This window comes from Passer domesticus, chromosome 4 (assembly GCF_036417665.1).
Source record: "Passer domesticus isolate bPasDom1 chromosome 4, bPasDom1.hap1, whole genome shotgun sequence".
NCBI lineage: Eukaryota > Metazoa > Chordata > Aves > Passeriformes > Passeridae > Passer > Passer domesticus.
Window position 1 is genome coordinate 45,781,966 of NC_087477.1, and position 21,042 is coordinate 45,803,007.

General features: G+C 35.6%; 1 protein-coding gene across 25 annotated transcripts in view; it reads left to right on the forward strand.

Annotated features, from left to right (window-relative positions):
• Nucleotides 1-21,042, forward strand: part of TLL1 (tolloid like 1) — a 129,462-nt gene that overhangs the window by 73,511 nt on the left and 34,909 nt on the right. For 24 of the 25 annotated variants that reach the window (XM_064417620.1, XM_064417637.1, XM_064417613.1 and 21 more), the window contains 7 exons: nucleotides 1,536-1,714; nucleotides 3,403-3,508; nucleotides 6,501-6,625; nucleotides 13,080-13,195; nucleotides 17,800-17,902; nucleotides 19,095-19,211; nucleotides 20,142-20,287. In XM_064417620.1, the coding sequence (XP_064273690.1) occupies nucleotides 1,536-1,714; nucleotides 3,403-3,508; nucleotides 6,501-6,625; nucleotides 13,080-13,195; nucleotides 17,800-17,902; nucleotides 19,095-19,211; nucleotides 20,142-20,287 (892 nt within the window). Of the gene's footprint in view, nucleotides 1-1,535; nucleotides 1,715-3,402; nucleotides 3,522-6,500; nucleotides 6,626-13,079; nucleotides 13,196-17,799; nucleotides 17,903-19,094; nucleotides 19,212-20,141; nucleotides 20,288-21,042 lie in introns of all 25 variants that reach the window. The other variant, XM_064417636.1, reaches the window with a different exon arrangement.

Consider the following 21,042-nt stretch of genomic DNA (forward strand, 5'->3'; position numbering starts at 1 on the left):
AAATCTGTCAAGTAACCAGTGTAAGGGAACTCTCACCCTCTGGCTGCTTACTTTTTAGGAGCAGGTTAGCATTAAAAAAATAATTCCCAATATGTTGGGGTTTAGATGTACAGTGTTAGACAACCTAGAGGAATATTATGTTAAAGATTGCAATTAATTTTTTTCTTCTGAAAAAAAGCCTTCTTTAAGATCTGTTAGATGAGGTGCCCTACGTCATTAAACACATTTGAGAATGCTGTTTTTCTTTTTCATACTGTAAGAGTAAAATGTCAAATTATTTTATCAGACACCTAAAAATCTACCTGATTTATGAAATACCACTAAAAGCTTTCAGAGGTGATCTAAAACACAGTCTTAAAAAGTTAGAATTTCATTTGGTCCAAAAGAAGTAAGAAGGACGGGAAGAGAAACAGTAGTTAAAATTTTGTTTTATTATTTTGCCTGTGTTGTCAATGGTGTCAATAAAACCAAAGCAGAAGATGTCACAGAAGGTACTAATTATAATAATTTCTCCATTTTTCCTTTATATCTGTTCGTCTCCAGTGTCACTCTGGAAAAAAAACTATATTCAATATATAGAGAAATTTTATTCAATATAGAGAAAATTTTTGGTAACCAAATATGTGTTTTCTAGCAGAAGCATGTAATGTATATGAAGTCAACAAAATAGGCATGTTAAAACTATTGAAAATAGTCTACGATTTTAAGTCTCAATAGCCTATTGATTTGTTTTAAGCCATAAGTAATCATTAATGTTCATTAATTTCTACATTACAATTTTTCTCTGTAGAGTTTCCACACAGTGGCAAACATGAAGGCTCTGCAGAAATGTTTAAACTCTTTTAAACAAAAGGATTCTTTCTGCGTTTTCACAATTATATGTGCTTATCCTAACTCTGTTCTCATCAATCCCTTGCTCCGCAATCATGTGTTGTATTAAGATCATAAATGTTTTTAACTACAAATTAAATTCCAGGACTTAAACAAATGTGTTTAAATGTGTTGTCTATTCAAGGTGATTTTGCAGGATTATAGGTGAATGGAAAACTAGGTTAAAATTGGTTGCATGGTTGGGTTTGAAGGATTGTGGTAAATGGATTGGACTCAAGCTGTGACTGAAAGTGCAGTATCATGGGCTTATTCTGCGACCTGTCATTATTAACATTTCTATCCATGACCCACAAGGAGATGAGGGTGCACGTTGCCATCAGACCATTGCTTATTTTCATTCTTTGCTGAAAGCAAGTTCCTGTGTCATTCTGTAGAATGACTGAATAGACTGTCATGATAATGAGAATTGTTGATCAATGTTAACATCTTTTAAGACCTTGAATAATATAAAAAAGCCCCACTCGTGTATTTTGAATAATCAACTGTTTGTGTAGAAAATCTACTTTGTGAGACATCTGAAATTACATTGTGCGTTTAACTGTTGAATCTTTATATACTGTTTGCTCAAGTTTTAACTGAATTTGCTATGTGGTTTGTAGACATATATATAAAAACTTTCATCTGTGTTTGTATTTCAATTACAGATGCTGTTCTTACGTGGGTCGAAGGGGAAATGGTCCTCAGGCTATATCTATTGGCAAAAACTGTGATAAATTTGGCATAGTTGTCCATGAGTTGGGTCATGTGATAGGTTTTTGGCATGAACATACACGACCAGACCGTGATGACCATGTCACCATTATTAGAGAGAACATCCAACCTGGTGAGATATTCTGACAAGTATTTTTGAAAGAAAAACTCATGTGTTTGTTTTTGGTGTTTCCTTCATCTGCTCCACTCTGTTGGAACTGAGTGCTGAATAGCTGAAATAGCAATTATACCTGCTATTCTTCTTACCTTGACTGATCTCAAATTGATTCATAAAATACTGAAATTATAGTATAATATTTTCCAAAGGTCTGGCCAAGTAGCAAGCCATTAAAATAGAATGCTAGAAGGAGCAAAATAACAATTATGCTCATAAACTTTGAAAGAAGCCACTGCTCTTAAGGCTCTTTAAAAGTCATATTTCTGTGCTTGAGGAAAGGCATTTCTCTTGTAGTCTTTAGTGAATGACACGTAGAAATATGTCTGTTGCTGCTCAAGAGGCTTTGGCCTGGGGGGGAAGGTGAAGGACACTGAATTTGTGGCAGACAGGCACACGTCCTGCAGTTTACACTTTGTTCACCTCACTCTCTACAGAACATGCAGATTTAGTCAGTGACCTTGTTGTTGAGATAAAGCATCTGAGGAACTTGAGAACTTTAAACTGTGACTGTCAGCTTTTTGCCACCCTAACTGTTTGTGCCCTTGCTTGTGCAATGATAGCTTGGAGTATTTTTCTGTTTTTTTAGAAAATATTTTCAAATATTTGTGATATGATGCATCTTTGCCACTTCATCTAGGACTTGGAAGGAGACTGGCAGCTGATACACACTCCCTTAAGTCTCTAAAGTCCTGAAATGGCAGGCATGTTTGAGCCTTGTCTCAATGTAATATTGACTTGTGCAGATGCCATAAGAGATCCTCCTCTTTTCTTTTACTGTGATGAGAAGATAGCTGGACCACCATCCTCAGCAGTATGCTCTCCCTTCCAGTTGTGTCTCTGGTTTCTGACTGAAACTGCTTCTTGTGTTGTGGCATGAGCTTGAGGATCACTAAATGGGATCAGGAAGCCTTAACCACTGACACATTTGGTTTTTGTTATATTATGCAGCTTATGTTGGTTAAAATGTTAATGTCACTGCAGGGTCTTTTTGCAAGACTCCAGTGGGAATATGAACTGGAGTAAGGGGTGCTTTGTATTGCTGATGTACTGATTAGGTCAAAGAACTTAGGGTATGGAATTAAGAACTAAGTATAATTCCTTTTCTCCTGCTCTGCTTTTGTTAATTTGCAACAGCTGAATCTTGAAAATGTGACTTTGTAGTGTCTGCATTGCATGAAGCTTCACAGAGAAAACTTCAGACTTTGTTGAAGCCGAGTCTCCAGTATCCAGTAGTTTAGTGCTGGATTTAGTATCCAGTTAGACACTTATTATCCAGCCTAATGAATGAGGTCAGTTCTTCTGGATCCATTGCTGTCAAAATGATTTCTTTTAGGAATTGGAATCAAACCAGGAATTTGTATGGACTGTATGTGAAGCACATCATGATGTGTGGGGCCTTAATGTGTTAGTTGCATGAAACTAGTCTTTCTAAATCCAAATATACAAATTTGATGTGTTTCAGAAGATGTCTGCCCTATCAGTTAAGAGGGCTTAATAAAATCACACACTTCCTCCCAAATTGCAAAGATTCGTGAATGTCAGTGAGTAATTAGGTTAGGATCTTTGTGGTTTTCTTTTTGTGTTTGGTTTTTATCTTTACTGAAAAAGATATTAAAGAATCTATAATTATCAATCATTTGTAGGTCAGGAATATAACTTTTTGAAGATGGAGCCTGGAGAGGTGAACTCCCTGGGGGAACCATATGACTTTGACAGCATTATGCACTATGCCAGGAACACCTTCTCAAGGTTGGAGTCTCAGGTTATACCTTTTGACTTTTAATTCTCTTCCTGTCTGTGAATGCTAAAAACTATGCTTTTTGAAGTATTTTTAAATCCCTTAAAATGTCTCTTGCGGTATAATATTCCTACAGCAGTCAAAGCACAGCTTGTTTATTTTAAGTCAAAATAATTTAATTATATTTGAAAATGCATTTCTCTTCTGTTCAGTTTCAAAGGAGCCTTTTGATCTTGCCTTGGTTCTTTAGATTTTCAGACAAGATAAACTGGAAACATCATTTTATATGATACTCACTTTCTTTTTGTGTTCACAAAAATTTGAATTTAGAAAAATCAAATGAGTGAAACGGCTAGGAATGTTATGTGTAACGTGATCTGTTTTCTAAAAGAAAAATAAATCTCCTTTGATGCATAGAGTTTCATAACTATGGTTATGCAGGTAGAGCACAGGTTATTTGGACATTTACCACACAAGCCACAGCCAAGTCCTTTTGCGAAGGACTTCAGTCAAGCCTTTATAACAGAGGCTGCAGCCTCCTCTCTATATTTGCACAGATTGTTACTGTCATCAAAAACTTATAGTAAAGACGTCTGCTGGTTTTGCTCTGTCCTGTTGCAGGCTGATCCTTTCTCAGCTCCTTAGTAACTCATTGGGCTCTCTCTGAAAGGGTGCAGGGTTGTGGGGAGCTGTACAACGAGCTGGTCCCACAGGTCAGCCCTACCCTGGAGAAGAAGTGAAGGAGGCATTCATCCAGTCTCCTTTTACATTTCATCAGCTAATTATTCTCCAAAAATACCAGAGTAATGTAAAATTAAAAGAAACCTCACAAAAATACCCAACAAAAAGTTTTAGTTTGGAAATATATATGCTTGGGTGGGATATTTTTTGTTGGTTTGGTTTGGTTTTTTTTTATGTGTGGGTTTTTTTTTTTGTGGGGTTTTTTTTGGTGTTTTTTTTGTGGGTTTTTTTTCTTTTTTTTTTTGTTGGTGTTAGTTTGGTTTGGTTTTTTTAAAATATTTTTCCAATTCGTGCATTTTAAGGAAAAAAAACTAGACAATCTGACACTTCAATATAAACTGAGGGCCAGTAAAACCTCACCAGCCTTTGCAAATTTGTTTGGCTTGTTCTCTCAATATAAATTCTATTATTATATAAAAATTCAACCAAAGGCTCTATTACTCAGCATACACATAATTCACCCCTGGAAGAGCATGGGAATGAGCCACATGAGGTAGCTGTTAGTCATATTGCTTAATCCAGTTACACATACCATTACCTTAAGGAAGAGATTATAAGAACCTGTATAAAATAGAGTAATTGAACAAGACAGAACCCCCCCCAAGTCCTAGGGCAATGACAACATCGAGGTAATTTGATTTATTGGCCCTGATTTCACCACTTTCCAAGCTGGCAAAAAGTGATAGTGCCATGAATAGGCATGCCCTGCCCCAAGGTACAAGGGCTTGTTACTTCATACTGTCTAAAAATAGCCAGCAGAGCCCTGAGGTTGGGTATTGATTTGCACTAATTCATCCTGCAAGCGTGAGTGATGCCCAGTGAGGCATATTACCAGCTGTTTGTTGGACTTTGCTCACCCAGATAAGTAGTAGGAATCACAAAACATCATAAAGTTCTTGTCATGCACAATGATTTTGTTCATGCTGTACTTAAACTTACAGTATGTTCCTTTTCTAAAGTGCTAAGGCATTCAGGAGAGGATTGTTTTCCAAGTTTTTCCATGTATGAAAAGCATCAGTTTGACGTTGTGCTGAAATTGAAGGGAAAATAGTATTATAATTTACAGATGTAATCACTTTCTAAAGAGTAATGTGCCTTTGTTCTAGAAAATAAAAAATGCCATATGTAGTTTATTTCAGTGTTTAGGTTAACATCCTGAGATTATTCTGTCTTTACAAAATTTCTAGTGATGCCTCAAAAAATCCAACTGAATAAAGAGAGCAATGTATCTGCAATGCTCAAAATGCTTCATCAATTATAATTTAAAAACCAATATGTGTTTATAAATAGTATTCCTAACTACAAGGATCCTTGCCATTCATTAATTTTTGGACCTATATTATGTCTGAAAGTACTAGTTTTACTTTTCAATAAAACCCCTACAGGTACACAGGTGATTATAAAAAATTAAATAAAAAGAGACTATACAAACGTATTCTTCTGGTAACTGCTATTTTATGGGGTTTGAAGGCTTTTAAATTCTGCAATATGATAATACAATGTAGTTTTGTATCTTACTCTATTAAAATTTGAGAATCGCAAAATGTTTTAGACCATATTTAAAATCTGGGAAATTTTGAATAAACTGCACATTTGGAACAAGTGTGCTTCTCTGTGATGTCTTGTCATTTAAGGTTAATGTCACTAAAATCACATATGGTAAGTTGATATATTTTATTGTGAGGCAAGTAAAGGCTGCCAAGTAAGCATTTCTGTTTTGCAAATGTCAGCAGCTAGCATGGAGTTAAATGTCTTACAACACTTGACAGAATCATGATTGGCAAGTGTATTTGACTTTACCTGCTCTTACATGTAAGTCAGACTATAGGATTTCTTATAAAATCTTTGTTAGAAACAGGAGCTTTGTGATTAAGAATTTTTTGCTAGAGATTAACTTATGTATTTTAATGAAATTTTATGGTTTTTTCCAATATATCAATAGCTTAATGGCAGTGTCTTTGTGTAGTCTTAATGCACAAGGATGTAGATATTCTTCCTCTTTTTTAGCAGAAATATAGAACCTGATATGTTAATTAATGTACTGAGAGAAGATTCTTTTCTGGTAACTTTGCATAAAGTTTGCCATCCTGAGGAATTTTATGGCATGTTGTCTCTTTAAAGTTCGGTATCTTACCCTCTTATTTATACCAAATGTAAAAACCAGATTTACAAAACAAGTCTACATTCATGGAACTCAGACAGTTTTATGAGAGAAACCTGATAGGGGTTTTTGGGGTCTATTTTTATTTTTATTTTTTTTAGGGGCATGTTTCTGGATACCATTCTCCCTTCCCGTGATGACAATGGTATACGACCTGCCATTGGCCAGCGTACCCGGCTAAGTAAAGGAGATATTGCACAGGCAAGAAAGCTGTATAGATGTCCAGGTATTGCACCACAAACAAACAAAAACCACATACTAGCAACTGTTTGAATTGTTGTTCAAGAGGAATGATAAACTTTTTGAGTCAGCTGCTCAGTATTCTCTTTCTGTGTTGGCAACTGACATAGGCTGCTGAGGAATCGAATCCTAAAAAAAAACCTTATGGACAAGGTCACTGGAATGCAAAGCACCTAAGGACAGATGAACTGTATGAAACAACATGACATTTCAATCTGCTTTCCTTAGCTGTTCAACAACTAGAAAAATATGTTTAATATCATTTCTAGTTTGCATACTGGCTGGAGTCTTTTATTTGAATTCGAGCTGAGTGCAGAGGGAGCAAAATGAATTATTGTACTTGGCTGTGAATCCATTATGTTTTTTTAAAATGTGTCAATGAAAGAAGAGAGGACAACCAAATTGTAAACTCTTTTGTGGATGAGATGCTTAGATCTTTCTACAAAATTTCTATAGTTTTAACAGATACTTTTAAAATCTAAATATCTTCCACCTAATTCTGTCATCCTATAATTTGAATGCATATTAATTTTTATCTCAAAATAGTGTTGTTGAGTTGCTGTCTGTCTCAGAGACATCAGTGGCAAGCCTGGAGTAACCCAGAGTCAACCCTATGGTTCATGTTCTCTAATGCTCTTTCTCCACTAAGTGCTGCCAGAATGGTGGAGATCTCAAAGGAAAATGTTTTAATCTCCTTGCTCTAATTACTGCTGCTACCACTGTAAACCTTTGGTGTCAACCAAAGTTCAGAAGTGCCATCTCTCACTCAGAATTTACCAGCAAGATCCTTGTGGGAGGCTGGACATCCCAGCTCTGTGCCACTTAGGTTTACAGCCATACTGCTCATGGGTATGAATGACATCTCAGGAACTGTTTTAACTTAGATACATTGCCACTTTTAACTAACTGATCAACACAAAAGCACTAAAGAAAACAATCTGTTCAAGTAATGGAGTTGCTTCAAGTTGGTAGCAGCGGCACTGAGATCTACTGAAGATCTAGGGATTCTGATGTGCATTTGGTGTCCACTGTACAGCTGAAATGTGCTTTTCCCTTGTGCTGTAAGCATCTTGAATCATACTCTTGTATATACTGAGAACAGGCACAGAGATTCTGGGCCTGCCAGAGCAGAAACCACTTAAACACCTTTTCTTTAACAACTGTTCCTTTGGGAACAATTTCTGCTCTTTCCTTTCGATACAGAAAGTACTTTAATAATGACACACTTGGCAGCAGTATTTCTAATGAAAACATACAGAGAGCAACCACTTCATGAATAAAAAGAATACATATATATTTTATAAAAGACAAGTTTTGGAGGAAAATATATAAAAGTAAAACTGCTGGGCATATAGGTAGCATCTCATGATCATATTGACTTAAGAAAAAAAAAGGAAAGAAATTATAAACTAGTCAATTTAGTATGTATATAATACTCTAATATGCAGTTTCAAAACTGTAAAAGAGGCAATGTACATTTAGAGCTAATGTTCAAGCAGTTGTTCAGAGAAAATATCCTTTTCATATATGTTACGAAAAGGTACGGAGAGTTATAATTTCTTTCAGTGTCATGAAAGTCTTGTTGAAAGTTCATTTCACAGTATTGTAACACCACTGTGGTTGTTCAGTAGCGGTTTGTACTTGAAAAGTAAGATTATTTTTGCAGCACCAGTGAACATGGGTCACATGAACAATGAAAATGAATGGTAGTTGAAGGATTATGCTCCTTTTTTGGCATCCAGCTTTGCAAAATTTGGGATAAAACATATTGGCTTTCCAGCCTTGATTAGATGAGCCATGCCATAAAAGAAAGTGAGTTTTAAGAGAGAGAAAAAGGCAGAAGTTTTTTCTACAAATATTAAATAGCTTGCTATTTAAAATGTTATTTTTTTTGTTAATATTTTTAATAGAAGCTGCATAGCTGAATAACACAACCCAGACTGAATCCAATAAAGAAAGCAAATCTCTGAAAATTGTGCAGTACTTCTAATAAATTCTCAAGCAAATAGTGAAACTGAAAATTCAGACAGACAAAGTTTTGGTTTTATGCAAAGAATCAAGTGATCATTGTAGTTCATAGTAGTAAAATCCATGACACTGTGTTGGTATTGGAGGTAAGTTTTATTTCCTATTTCAGACAATAGATATTAATCCTGATGCCTGCTTATAATCAAACAGCCATGAATATTTCAGTCCTTAATATCTACATTGTTTCATGCATTCATTTGTGCTGCCTTAAATACAATGCAATGAAAATACAGAAAACAATTACTTAATCAGCATTTTCCAGAGACCCGCACTTCTACGATAAAGGATTTTATAGTATTGTATGTGTTTTGTTTGAAGTTCTGACTATTTCTGCAAACAGTTGCAGGCCCAAGTCCTTTTCTGGAGCCCCTGAACATGAAGTTGAGCTCGGGGTTGGTGGAAAATACAGGTGATCCTCACAGCAGGGAAGAAGCTGAGCCTTCCAGGCTGTTTTAGATAGTCAGGACAGTCAGGGTGATTATTCAGGAAGGCACGTACTGACCAAGAAACAGTTTTGAGACTGGTGAAGCCAGAGTGAGATTTGATAACCTGCCTTTCAGCAGCAGGGTAAGTGCCAGGTCTCTAAAATGTAGCAACAGAAATTTAGGTTTGTTTTTAACTTTTCCTTAGGATTTTTGTAAAACAAAAACATAATTTCTGATAGGGATCTGTTACATTTTGAAACTGAATTATATTGTGATGTGATGGAATAATAAGGGGAAAGAAAACAACTAAGTTGAAATCCTTTCTCTGCTAATCTGATTTTGAATTTTGAGCGTCTTGGTATTTGAGAATAAAACTTGAATTTCAAGGTTGGATGTATTAAGATAGTCCAGTTGCGTGATAAAATGTGTTTTCTTCTAGCTGTTAAAATTTTAACACAGGTCTGCCTCTATAGTTTTATATAGAAATTATAGTTGTTTATATGTAGCTTAATAGGAGGAGAAGAATAAGAAAGGAAAATTATAGAGACGGATACTATATGCCAAAAGAAGAAAAAAAAGTGTGTAGAGTGGGACTGCATAGTGGACAGGAAAGTCTCAGACTGGTGGGAGAAATCTATTTAGAGGAAGAGAAGGTGGATGGATGAAGTTGAGCAAATTTACAGCTTGCCTGAGTCTGTGACAGTATGTGTGGAAAGGAGCAGACGAAGGCTGAAGCCTGTCTCTTTTTTGTGCTGTTCTCACTGTTCCTCAGGCTTAACTTGCTGCCATCCCTATTAGATTTGAAAACAATGTTCACCTTCAAAAGTCAGCCTTTGTTTTCTGTAGAAGGAGAATTAGGGGTTTTAGATTAAGGCAGTTGCCTAACAAGTGTCCTATAAATTCCTTATAAAAAGGAACCAAGTCAATAGTAAGACCCTGAGTTGCAGTAAACTGATTTAAGTTTTTGATTTGACAAGAACATCATCAGCAGTAGATACTTTTAGGGCTCTGTGGCAGCTTTATATGCCATATATGTATAGTTGTACAGACCTGTGTCTAAGTGTTAAAGAACTTTAAAAAAAGGGTAAACTCAAATTAGCCATAAGTGATATTATGCATTTGCTAGTGCTATGTACAAGGGAATGAGACTTGGTTCCCTAAGTGTCCTGGAGGATCTGGGCTTCATCATTTGCAGATTTCACAGTAATCCTTGATGGGACATGACTGTGTGTGTAGGCCAGCCCAGAGAGGTGTCATACACAGGCTGGGTAATTAAACACTGCTGCAGAGTACACTGGTGGGAATTGCTTTGTATAAGCACATAATCTACTGCTGCCTACACCCAGTGCTAATCTTTACAAGGAGAAGCAAAAATAGTTTCCCTCTCCTAATCATGGAAAGTCTTATTAGATGTCTAACCTTCTCAAGCTGAAAAGCAGAGGAGAGTGGCTTTTATGGCTAGAGTATGTGTGTGGGGAAAGCTAAAGTGGCATCTCTGCAAGTGGTCTAGCCTAGTAAAATTTATATAAGGCATGATGTTTGAAAGGAGGGAAAAAGCATCAGAGAAAACCTTGGCAAATGTTAATGATTAACAAAGGAATAAAAATGTACAAATGCTTTTTAAAACATTGTAAAGCATTGCTATTTAAAGCATATAAGCTTGAAGTTGTAATTGATATCTTCTGACTTGGAATACACTAAAATAAGTATGAAATGAAATTTAAAGAAGTGGCCCTTACCACTCGTTTTACTTCCACATTTCTTTCCCAAAGTGGATTTCATTACTCATGGACCATTAAAAAGTAAAAAAAAAAATTGTAATATTCTGTCTTATAAGCCTAGTCATGACTACTGCTGTTACTACAGTCCAAATACTAAGAAAACTTTGCATTCTCTAGTGATAGAACTTTAACTGTTTCCCGTTGCCTAGAAATGTGCTTTTCAACAAGAAATTCCCAAATATCGCCCTGTCTACTACGGCTTTGGAAAACAGCCTAGAGCTCAGATCCCACAGAAAATTAATTCAACTATTGATTGGTATAAGCTGTTCCTGTTATAGCTCCCTTGAGTAATCAAGAATTTACAATTAAAAGATAAATATGGCAAAACACATGAAGCCCAATGTATTTCGTAAATTCTGATTGTGTTAATTCTTAGTAGAAGCTGTCTACTTACAAGTTTTCTTATGCTTCTGTTAAATTTAGAGATATTTCTGAAAATAGTTCTAATTTGATAGAGAGCTCCCAAGAATTTAATAAGGATAGGAGGTAAATTTTCATATTAAATGGCTTTATTCTGTAATTCCTGGGGGAAAAAGGTGTTACATGATGTCTTTTGCAGCTTAAAAGCCATTGTTTTAGGTCTATGCCTATCTTCTGTATATGGAGCATGGAATGTTCCAACATAGACTTAATGAAACCATGAATAAGAGGAAGAATAACAGAGGGCTCTAAAAGGGGTGAGAGGAATACTTGGATTCTTGTGGATGTCTCATCTTAAGGCCCTACTGTCCTCTACTCCAACAATTTCACTGTTGGCTTTTTCTGAAGTGCTTTACTTATGTACTGTAAGCTATGGCACTGCTCACCAGCTCTGGAGTAATCTAGTACAGGACTCTGCAGCTTAAATAACTTTGCATTCATTGTTGTACTAAAAATAAATTGTGGTTAATAACAGATATAGCCTTTTCATTGAAAGTTCATTGAACATTTTGCGTTGTGCAGAAATGTCGCTTTCTGCAGCTGCCTGCAATTTTTAAAAGATAAAACCACATTTTTTAAATGAAGGGAGGAATTTTTTTTTTTTTCATGTTTAATTCCTAAAGGGCACAGTGGTGGTGGCTTCCGCTGTTACACTTCTTGGGAGCCATGCCACTCTTTCCTTTCTCTTCTCATCATGATAACCATTTGAGTGTCAGAGAGCATATTTGATGCCTTGAAAATAATTTACACTTGATACAATAGTGTAGTTGTCCAATGACATCTTAGATACATTCTAACAAAACAGCTTTACATCTGTGTTGTCTGTCTTTGTCACAGGCAATCCTTTCCTTTGTCCTCTTTTATTTAAAGATTTTCCAGAACATTTATAATTCATTGATATTTTGATGACACCTGCTGGCAGTGGTAATTTGAAAGCACTGCAGATCTGATTACACTGTTAGTCATGAGATAATAGCAAATTCATGTCTTGTATCACACCTGCAAAATCGGGGTGAAAAAATTTGATTAAGGTCAAAAAAGATGACTGACTAAGGTGCAACATCCTACCAAAATCAGTTTTAATGGTGGATAGTGGCAGTAATTTCCAGTGTTATATTTTAGTGTGATGATGATTTATTAGCCAGGATCTAGCAGCGTGATTGACAGGTGAGAGAAGTTTGCTAAAAGCTTCAGTAATAAAGAATATAAAAGCCTTTGGTATTTTAAGACTTTAAATTTGCTTTGCTTTTATTACTCATATGTCTACAAATCACTCTTGCTAAGAGACTTTGTCAAATATAGGATTTAGTTTTCTATACCAACATAAATAATTGAGTTTAGGTCAGATCAGTTTTTCATGTGGGTAAAGAAATAATTTAAGTGAAACCACTGAAAACATTTCAGTGTGATGCAAGTCATGTGTGCTAGCATTTCTTTTAGTTCTTAAAGGATGTCTAACTTTTTTGTTTAATTACCAAAAGAGTTCTATGTATAATATTGCAGTTGATTGACAGCAATGATATTTTTAAGTCTGCCATAATTTTGGTTATGTCAGCAGACAACACACAAATGAAATAGTTCATGGAATAAAAACATCCTGCATAAAAGGGGATGAATGTCAGACTGGTTTAAAATCATGGCTTTTAATAAATTGTAAACTAACTAGTTTATTTTCCATTCTGCATCTGCAGTGAGTTAAATGTATTGTGAGTAGATATTGGAAAGATGCATTTTTCTCTGTTAGGCGCATTAAATTTTATGTTTCTACTGTAATTGTTTCTTTCAGCCTGTGGAGAAACACTGCAGGAATCTACAGGCAACTTTTCTTCTCCTGGGTTTCCAAATGGTTATCCTTCCTACACACACTGCATATGGAGAATCTCTGTGACCCCGGGAGAGAAGGTATTTTAATGTTTCTTTAGCTAGACACAGATACTATTTTCAAAGTAAAATGTTGTGATTATTTAGCTTTTTGTTTAAGTTTAAAAGATGCATATTAATTGAAAATAATGGTGTGTCATAAAAAATGGAACCATGGACTATGTACAGTTGACTTTATTTTGATTTGTGGTATCAGAACCATATCATCAATCCAATGGATGTACTTGTGAAATAAAGACATAATTTCAATCTGCTGTATGCTGGCAGCATGAACTCCCTTTAAAACTGGCTCCCAGTTCAATTTATGGTTCAGTATAAGAGTAGGAGAGGTGATTCAGACTCCTGAATGGTCTGTTTTCCAGCATGGGCTGGGACAAGCAGACTGAGCTGTATGGGGCTGTTAGCTGGGCTGTGGTTAAGTTCTTAGTGTTCATTAAGATGTTTCTAAAATGAAACGACAATAACATGAGTAAAGAATATGTCATTGTAGGTGTTCCTTGGTATTGGTTCTAGTGTTTTACTTTCTGGGGATCAATGTTATGGGAAAAAGTGGGCTCAGTGAGAGTAGTTTGGAGAGAGAAGTGTGCCCAGTGTGCCATCCTAGTGAAAGTAAAACCTGTCCTTCTTGTGTACACCTTCTAAATGTGCTAGCTAAATCTCATTTTAATTTATTGGCTCAAATATTGGGCTGCTTCAAAACATATAAGGATAGAGGGAGTGATAAAAAGCTTCATCTGAGACAAAATATGCAGAAAAAAGGATGTGAGTTTCCTTACGTGAAGCAGTGGCTAGTATCAAGCAGTCAAGTACTAAAGACTAAAATACAAAATCCAAAGACTGAAATATAGAATCTAACAGATTCAGTACTGGCAAGTTCAAATAGGAAGACCCAGCACTTGCCCCCAGATAGTTCAGTAATTTGTCTCAGAAATCTCCCACTATGTATGAATTGGACATTCTTTTCTCCTGATTTTATTACTTTGTTCCATGTTTCTTTCAGGTCAGGATCCTGGTAGACAGCAAGAATATATACTCTTGTTGTTCTAATAGCTCCTGAGAAGCTGTAAGGGCATTTGCTACTGTGGGGAATGAAAGAAAAGTCATTTGGAGAGTGTTTGCCCTCCTCTGGACAAGAGCCAGAGACAGGAGGAAAACTAAACACTCTCTGCTAGGAGGAAAAGGGTGGCTCAGCAGGTTGTCAGGGGAAAAAAATAAAGAGATGAATAAGACAATGTTTGTGCAAAAGATGAAAATTATTCTAGATAGTTAATTTATGTCCCCATTATTTGTGTTGCATTTTAGACATGACTGTGATATCAACAAAAATGGCTTAAGTTTTTTTCCAGTTCCATTAAAAAAAACAATAAAAAAGTGTGTTCATCTACAATTATTTGCTCTTGAAAAAATTCTAACATCTGAGTTGATGTTTAAGTATTTATAGCATACTCCAACTTTGTGTAAGCCTATCTATAGGCACCACTGTAATATTAATATGTTTGTAATATAACAAAAAAAAAAAATAGTCTTGAGTTTGTGACCACCACTGAGACTGCATTATACTGGACAAAATTTTAATGGGGGAAAGCCCCTGTGTTGAAGTCAGCAACATGAGAGGACTGGCTCCTCTCCCAATTTACTCCTTTACCTTTTACTTTTGAGACTAAAGACTACATGGTGAACTGTAGCTGTAAAAGCTGTACTCAGTATATCTATACACAGAAAATCTTGGAGGATGGTGTTATTGATGCTATATGCTCCCAGCCAGGGAGAATCCTGCCTTCTGGTGTGTAGAAATTTTATTGGCATAGGGAGAGTTGCAGCTGTGCCAGTGTTTTATTTGAATCTGCCTTTTTCAATAGGTTACATTACTTTTCAGTTTCCTTAATGTTTTACATGAAAGATAAAATAGGCCAGGAAAATCCTTGATTGATATGGGTAAAAAAATGCCACCTGCAAAAACCTTGATTTGTATTACTGGTATTTGTTGTATATTTTATGCTTTCTTATCTCAGGCAGTAGGAGGTATGGTATATTCTCTTGGAAGCTGCAGTTGCACAATCAAATCTGCTGTGTAATCAATAATTCTTTAATTGTGCTGATAAATACCCATTGATTGTTTTTCCTGGGAAGCCTCTCAGCCATCCTGTCCCCTTGAACAAGCTCTGCCTTGTCTGTAGCTCTATTTAGTACTTCGCAGAATAGCAAATTGGAATCTTAAATATATTCAAACTTGTTTGGTTCATGACCAGAAATCATGCTGTGACAGTCTGGGGGTTCTGCCTATGTACAACTATTGAATTCTGGTCAGTGTTAAGAAATTGCTGCATCATCAAATACCTTGGCATGTCAGAGTGAGAAAAGGCTCTGAAGGTTATTTCATGTACTTGCAAAAGCAGAGGCCATTGAGGAGGCTCATTAAATTTTAACCATTTGAATTTAGATAGCAGCACTTTGAGACATTGACGTGATCACAGCTAAGTGAAACCATACATTTCCCACCCCTGTCCTGGCAATTAAGGTTTGGAAAAAGGTGAATTTCCAAACAAAAACCAGAGAAGAAATCTGATGTTTCAGCTGTGTCGTGGAAAAAACGGAAACTTGTGGTTAGACTGGTGAGAGACCTCCAGGCTCTAAGGAGCTGAAGCAGTGGAGGAGGTATAGCTTGTGGCTTCTGTAGCTTGCTTCCAGCAGAGCCAGCTGGGTTAGTGTAAGCAGCTATCTGCATCTCATCAGGGCAAAGAAAAAGGGCTCCCCCTTTTGAACCCCTCTGACTGCACAGATGGGGGGGTAAAGTTGGCATGGCTGGGAAAGGACCAGAATGATGAGGGCAGCAGGCTTTCCAAGCAGTATGGCTAAATACAAACAGAGATAGCTACTTCTGAGAAATAAGAAGATAGGAGTTTAGAGGGAATCTGAACTGCCAAGTGGATGATTTGAGGAGAACAAAAGTTTTGTAAGTTGGTGTGGTCTCTTTATTTGAAGGAAGAGTTGAGGAAGAAAAATTCTGCTAAGGACAGAGAAGTTCTCTGTGAATGAGAGAATGATCTCCCTGCCACCCTCTGGAGTAGATTCAAATAGAATTTGGAAATGTATTAAAAAACTGAAGCAGAGTAAAGCATATGAATGTTTTTACTTTTAGCTAGCTCTTCATATTTCTCATGGTAAATAGGTGGTTTTGGAATTCTGGCAATATTTGTGCATTTATTTCTTCAGTACATCTTCCCGAAGGACTGCCTGAGTAATAAAGCCAGAATGTCCTGTGGGTTAAATATCCATGAAAGGGTGCATGAAACTGAGAAGTTTGAGATAGAACTAATCCATTTTATGACTTAAATGTCTGGGTTCATTTTTCCAGTTATGGTGTTAAAATTTTTTCCTTACATCTGGACTAAGGGTAAATTCCTCTCCTTTCAACTGACAGCTGCTCCATAGGCTGCCATGGAGATGTATTTTTGAAGTGTTAGGTACCTGCTCCTGTGCAGCAATTTGTGTTTGTTTTATAATGGCAGGGTTCAATTGCGAGTTTCTAGGATCAAAGCTAAGATAATAGCAATTCTATGCTCAAATGTGAATAGAGAAGAATTTAAATTAGTTTGAAATATTTATTTATGTACACTGAGGAACTGATTCTGAAGAACATGAATTGTTTTTCCAAGTATACCTAAATCCAATAAAAAGGTATTCATTTGAAATAATTTCATAATACAAAATATTAATAACTTTTAATCTGCTTATTTGGATTTATTCCTGTAATTGCAGGACATGATGCTAAGACTATCCCAGTCAGTCAAGGTTTGAACAGTAGCTATTGTGTCAGTGTGTGATCAGGAAAAATCCTATTCCTGTGTTAAAAGTGTAAGTTTATGGCAGTTTAGGATAAATATTTCTAAAACAGGGATAATGTAATTTAGTATAAGGGTAGTCCTTATAGTAAGTATTGAAAAAATGAAAATATGTTTACAGATAGTCTCAATAACACTTGGAGTCCAAGTTCACAAGTTCTAGAAATGTGCAGATTTCAGATTTCTGTATAAAAAGCTTTGTTATAGTTTCATTATGAATCATTAAAGGACTGTATACTCTTTTTTATTAGTGAACTTTCTTTCAGCATTACTGTCCAACATTTTCAACGTTTATGTGTCTGAAAGTAAAATGTCTTGTCAAAGCAATAGTTGGAGAAGCACAAACCAAACTAAAACAATTATTTAATTTTTTTTTTATTTGCAGCTGATTATAGTCAGTGCTAGTTATATCCAAAATGTAATGGAAGAGGAATTGGCAGTAGAATTATCAAGTAACATACTTAAAATTATGTTACTCTAATATTTTACCTAATTAGTATTCTCAGATTTTTACTTCAGTGAAAAACTCCTTGAGCAATTAAATGTGAGTAGATTGTCTTGAATTTTTGCAAATATATAAGATTAAATAAAATAAAGTTTTCATGTTCCCAGTAAATTTGTACTTAGTCAAAGAAATAATTGAGGAGAGGATAATTAGATGTCTGAATAGTTGGAATTCCATTACAGGTGACCTCTCTGGCTTCAGTTCTTCAGAATGTTGTCGAGATTGTTTTTCTCTTATTTACCACACGTGATTTATTTAGGCTTCTCATCTGATTGCAGATCGTTTTAAACTTTACCACCATGGACCTTTACAAGAGCAGTCTCTGTTGGTACGACTATATTGAAGTAAGAGATGGCTACTGGAGAAAATCCTCTCTGCTTGGTATGCAACTGTTAAACGCTGCACCGTCCACTGCACCACACTCATTGGGCTCAGTGGACCTGCTGTTGAACCCACTACAAACTTCTTGGGTTTCAGGTGTCTGGAATGGATCTAAACTTGGGGATGGGAAAAAAAAAACAACATCTAAATGGCCTTGACTTCAAGCCTCAAGCCTTCCTTTTGCTGCAGCTTGCCATTATTCAGCTGCAAGGGTGGAAAGATGACAACTACAAAACGTGCAAGATTTTGCTTTGCTTATGGATATTGAATTATGAAGCTGCCATAGGTTGTTTTTTTTTTTTTTTTTCCCACAGAAATAGGGAGGAAGTTTACAGACAAATCTGTAGAGCATATGATGGGAAATTCATAGGTCATGTGATGAGAACATGCACCTGCTGTAGAGCTGTTCTTATGAGCTCTGTGCTTGTACCTTTAAGATTTGGGACAGATCACTTCTCTTTGTTCCTTGTGTGTCCTTCCCTGCTCTTGCAGACCAGAGAAATGCAAAGCAATAGAGACTTAAGCCTGGGTTGCAATGCAGTCATCCTTTTTTAATTTAGAAGGTTGGTGGGAAGATTTCACCTCCCATAATGCTACTGCCCAGATACAGAGGACAGCTCTCTAAGAGGAATACCTATTTTTTTGGCCTTGAGCAGTAAATAAAGAGGAAACAGTTAAGACCAGACAGTAATTATCCCCTTCTTGTGTTCTCTATCAACTAGAAAAACAGAAGCTTTACCTATCTAGGCAGACTTTAAGAGGGTAATGTAGAATAGGTCACTTAGATGTTGCTTTTTAAATCTCTTTGGCCCTTAGACACAATGAGCTGTATTACTGTGACCTGCATTTGTTCCCTTCTTAAGATTAGTACTCACTTTCCCCTTCCAAAATGCATGCGTTTGTATGTACATAAACAACCTCTAACAATATTTTTTTTCATTAATTCCCCTAAGGTTTTATGCTTAGACTTGTGAGCCTGACTGCAATAAAAAGTTCTGAAAGCTTTATAATAAAATCTTTGTGTGTTAGGTCCTGATCTGCAGAAACAGATGTGCTTAACCATAAGCGTATGAATAGTTCCACTGACTTGGTTCTGCTACTTCTGCCTATAATGTTAAACACTTGTATAAATGTTTGCAGCATTTGGCTTCAGAGGCGGCAGAAAATGCAGTTACTGGTTGCATGTTTTTAGGCAGGTTTTGTGGTGACAAACTGCCAGAAGTGCTCACATCCACCGACAGCAGGATGTGGATTGAGTTCCGCAGCAGCAGCAACTGGGTTGGGAAGGGTTTTGCAGCAGTTTATGAAGGTAAGCCTCTTATAGCATTAAAAATAATTTGGTTATTGGGAAAAAATAATATTAACCAGATACCTTTTAAAATTAATCATCCCCACCAAAACTAACATATGAAATCAGTATTTTATCACCAAGAGATAGTAGGTGCTAAATTACTAGACAGGGCATTTTGAAACTCCTCCCATGACTGAATTTCAGCTGAGCTCTTTTTCAGGGGAAATCACTGATAATAATCATAAAGATTTTTACCGGTCTTTATTTACTAAGTATGCATGTTCTTGTGCTTAGTGTTTGCAAAGATTTCTGTGTGTACTTTCTGTTGATCCTTCAGAAAAATCTGTCTTATATTTTCCATATACTCTGGGAATAGTTAACAAAGGCACCCATGCACATTGGGTGTATTAGCAAGTCAACACTCACCTGTTTAAAATAGAACCTGTACTTTTCATGAAAATATTTTTTAATTTATATTAGCTGTTTCTTCAAACTGAATGGAAGCTTGAAGTGATAAACTGCTGGTTAAAATGCATAGATCATTATAAAATATGAGATTTTGCTTTCATTTGTCTCTTTCTAAAGGTTAGTAAATATCAATTAAGAATGTTTATGAAGTATACTTCAAGGGTGAACAAAAATTTAATTATTTTGACCCTTTAAATATATTCTGTAAAATGTATAGATTCAGATTATCCATAATTACAAATTCATCCTCAACACTGTAGACATGTTTAGAGCTATTAGAAATGCTAAGTTATATTTGCTAGCTAAAGTACATATAATGGTTTAAATCAATTGTGTTTTCAATAATTTATTCTTGGTTTAAGTATTGTCCAGAACAATTTTATTATTAGTTTTGAAAATGGGAGCATATAATGTCACTTTGGGCATGGGGAAATTATAGAAAATGTCATTATTGACAGTAAAATGTTATGCTTTTATCAGCTATTTGTGGAGGTGAAATCCACAAAAATGAAGGCCAGATCCAGTCTCCCAATTATCCTGATGACTACAGACCAATGAAGGAATGTGTGTGGAAAATAACAGTGTCAGAAAACTACAATGTAGGATTAACCTTTCAAGCATTTGAGGTAAAGCCTTTTAACTAATCTCAGACAAGCATCTAGTGGCTGAGTGATAGTGAAATTTAAAGAAATATTTATTAAACCTGTGAATGAATTTAAGAGTTCCCTATGAATAATTAACTCCATAATCTATGAAAGTTTCTCTTCCCCAGAAATTATCAAAATGATAGGTTTTTTATGTTATCTCTAATATTTGAATTAGAATATTAAAATTACTGAAGATAGTCACATTTTACCAAGTGCATAATATAGCTCAGCAAGGTTACATCAATATTCTGTTAAATAACCAGGACCTTTGATTTTTGCTAAATCTTATTGTCAAAAATGAATGTGTGACTGGAGAAAAAACCACTGTTTCTTTGGCTTCTGCTTTGAAAAGGAAACAAACATAAAACTGATATTCAGATCAAAAACCTATATTTAGTGAGGAAAGAAAAGAGATGTGGTAAGTCGTCATAGGTGTATGTTTTTAGTATACATCACACTGTGTATAGCATTTTTAAACTGTGGTAGACTATTACATAAAAATAAAAAGTGGTATTTAATGTCTGTTTTATTCCTACACAATACACCACCTTGAACTCCGTGGATAAATTTAGCAGTATACTTTGAGTTAATTTGTTTTATTTGAATATACTTCAGCAATAAGGGCATGAAGAATGTTTTTTAAAAATCTAGAATTTTTGCCTTTATGTTGTACATAGATCTTAATACAGGTATAGGAAACAGAGCTGTAATTTCCAACCTGACGCTTTAGTCTT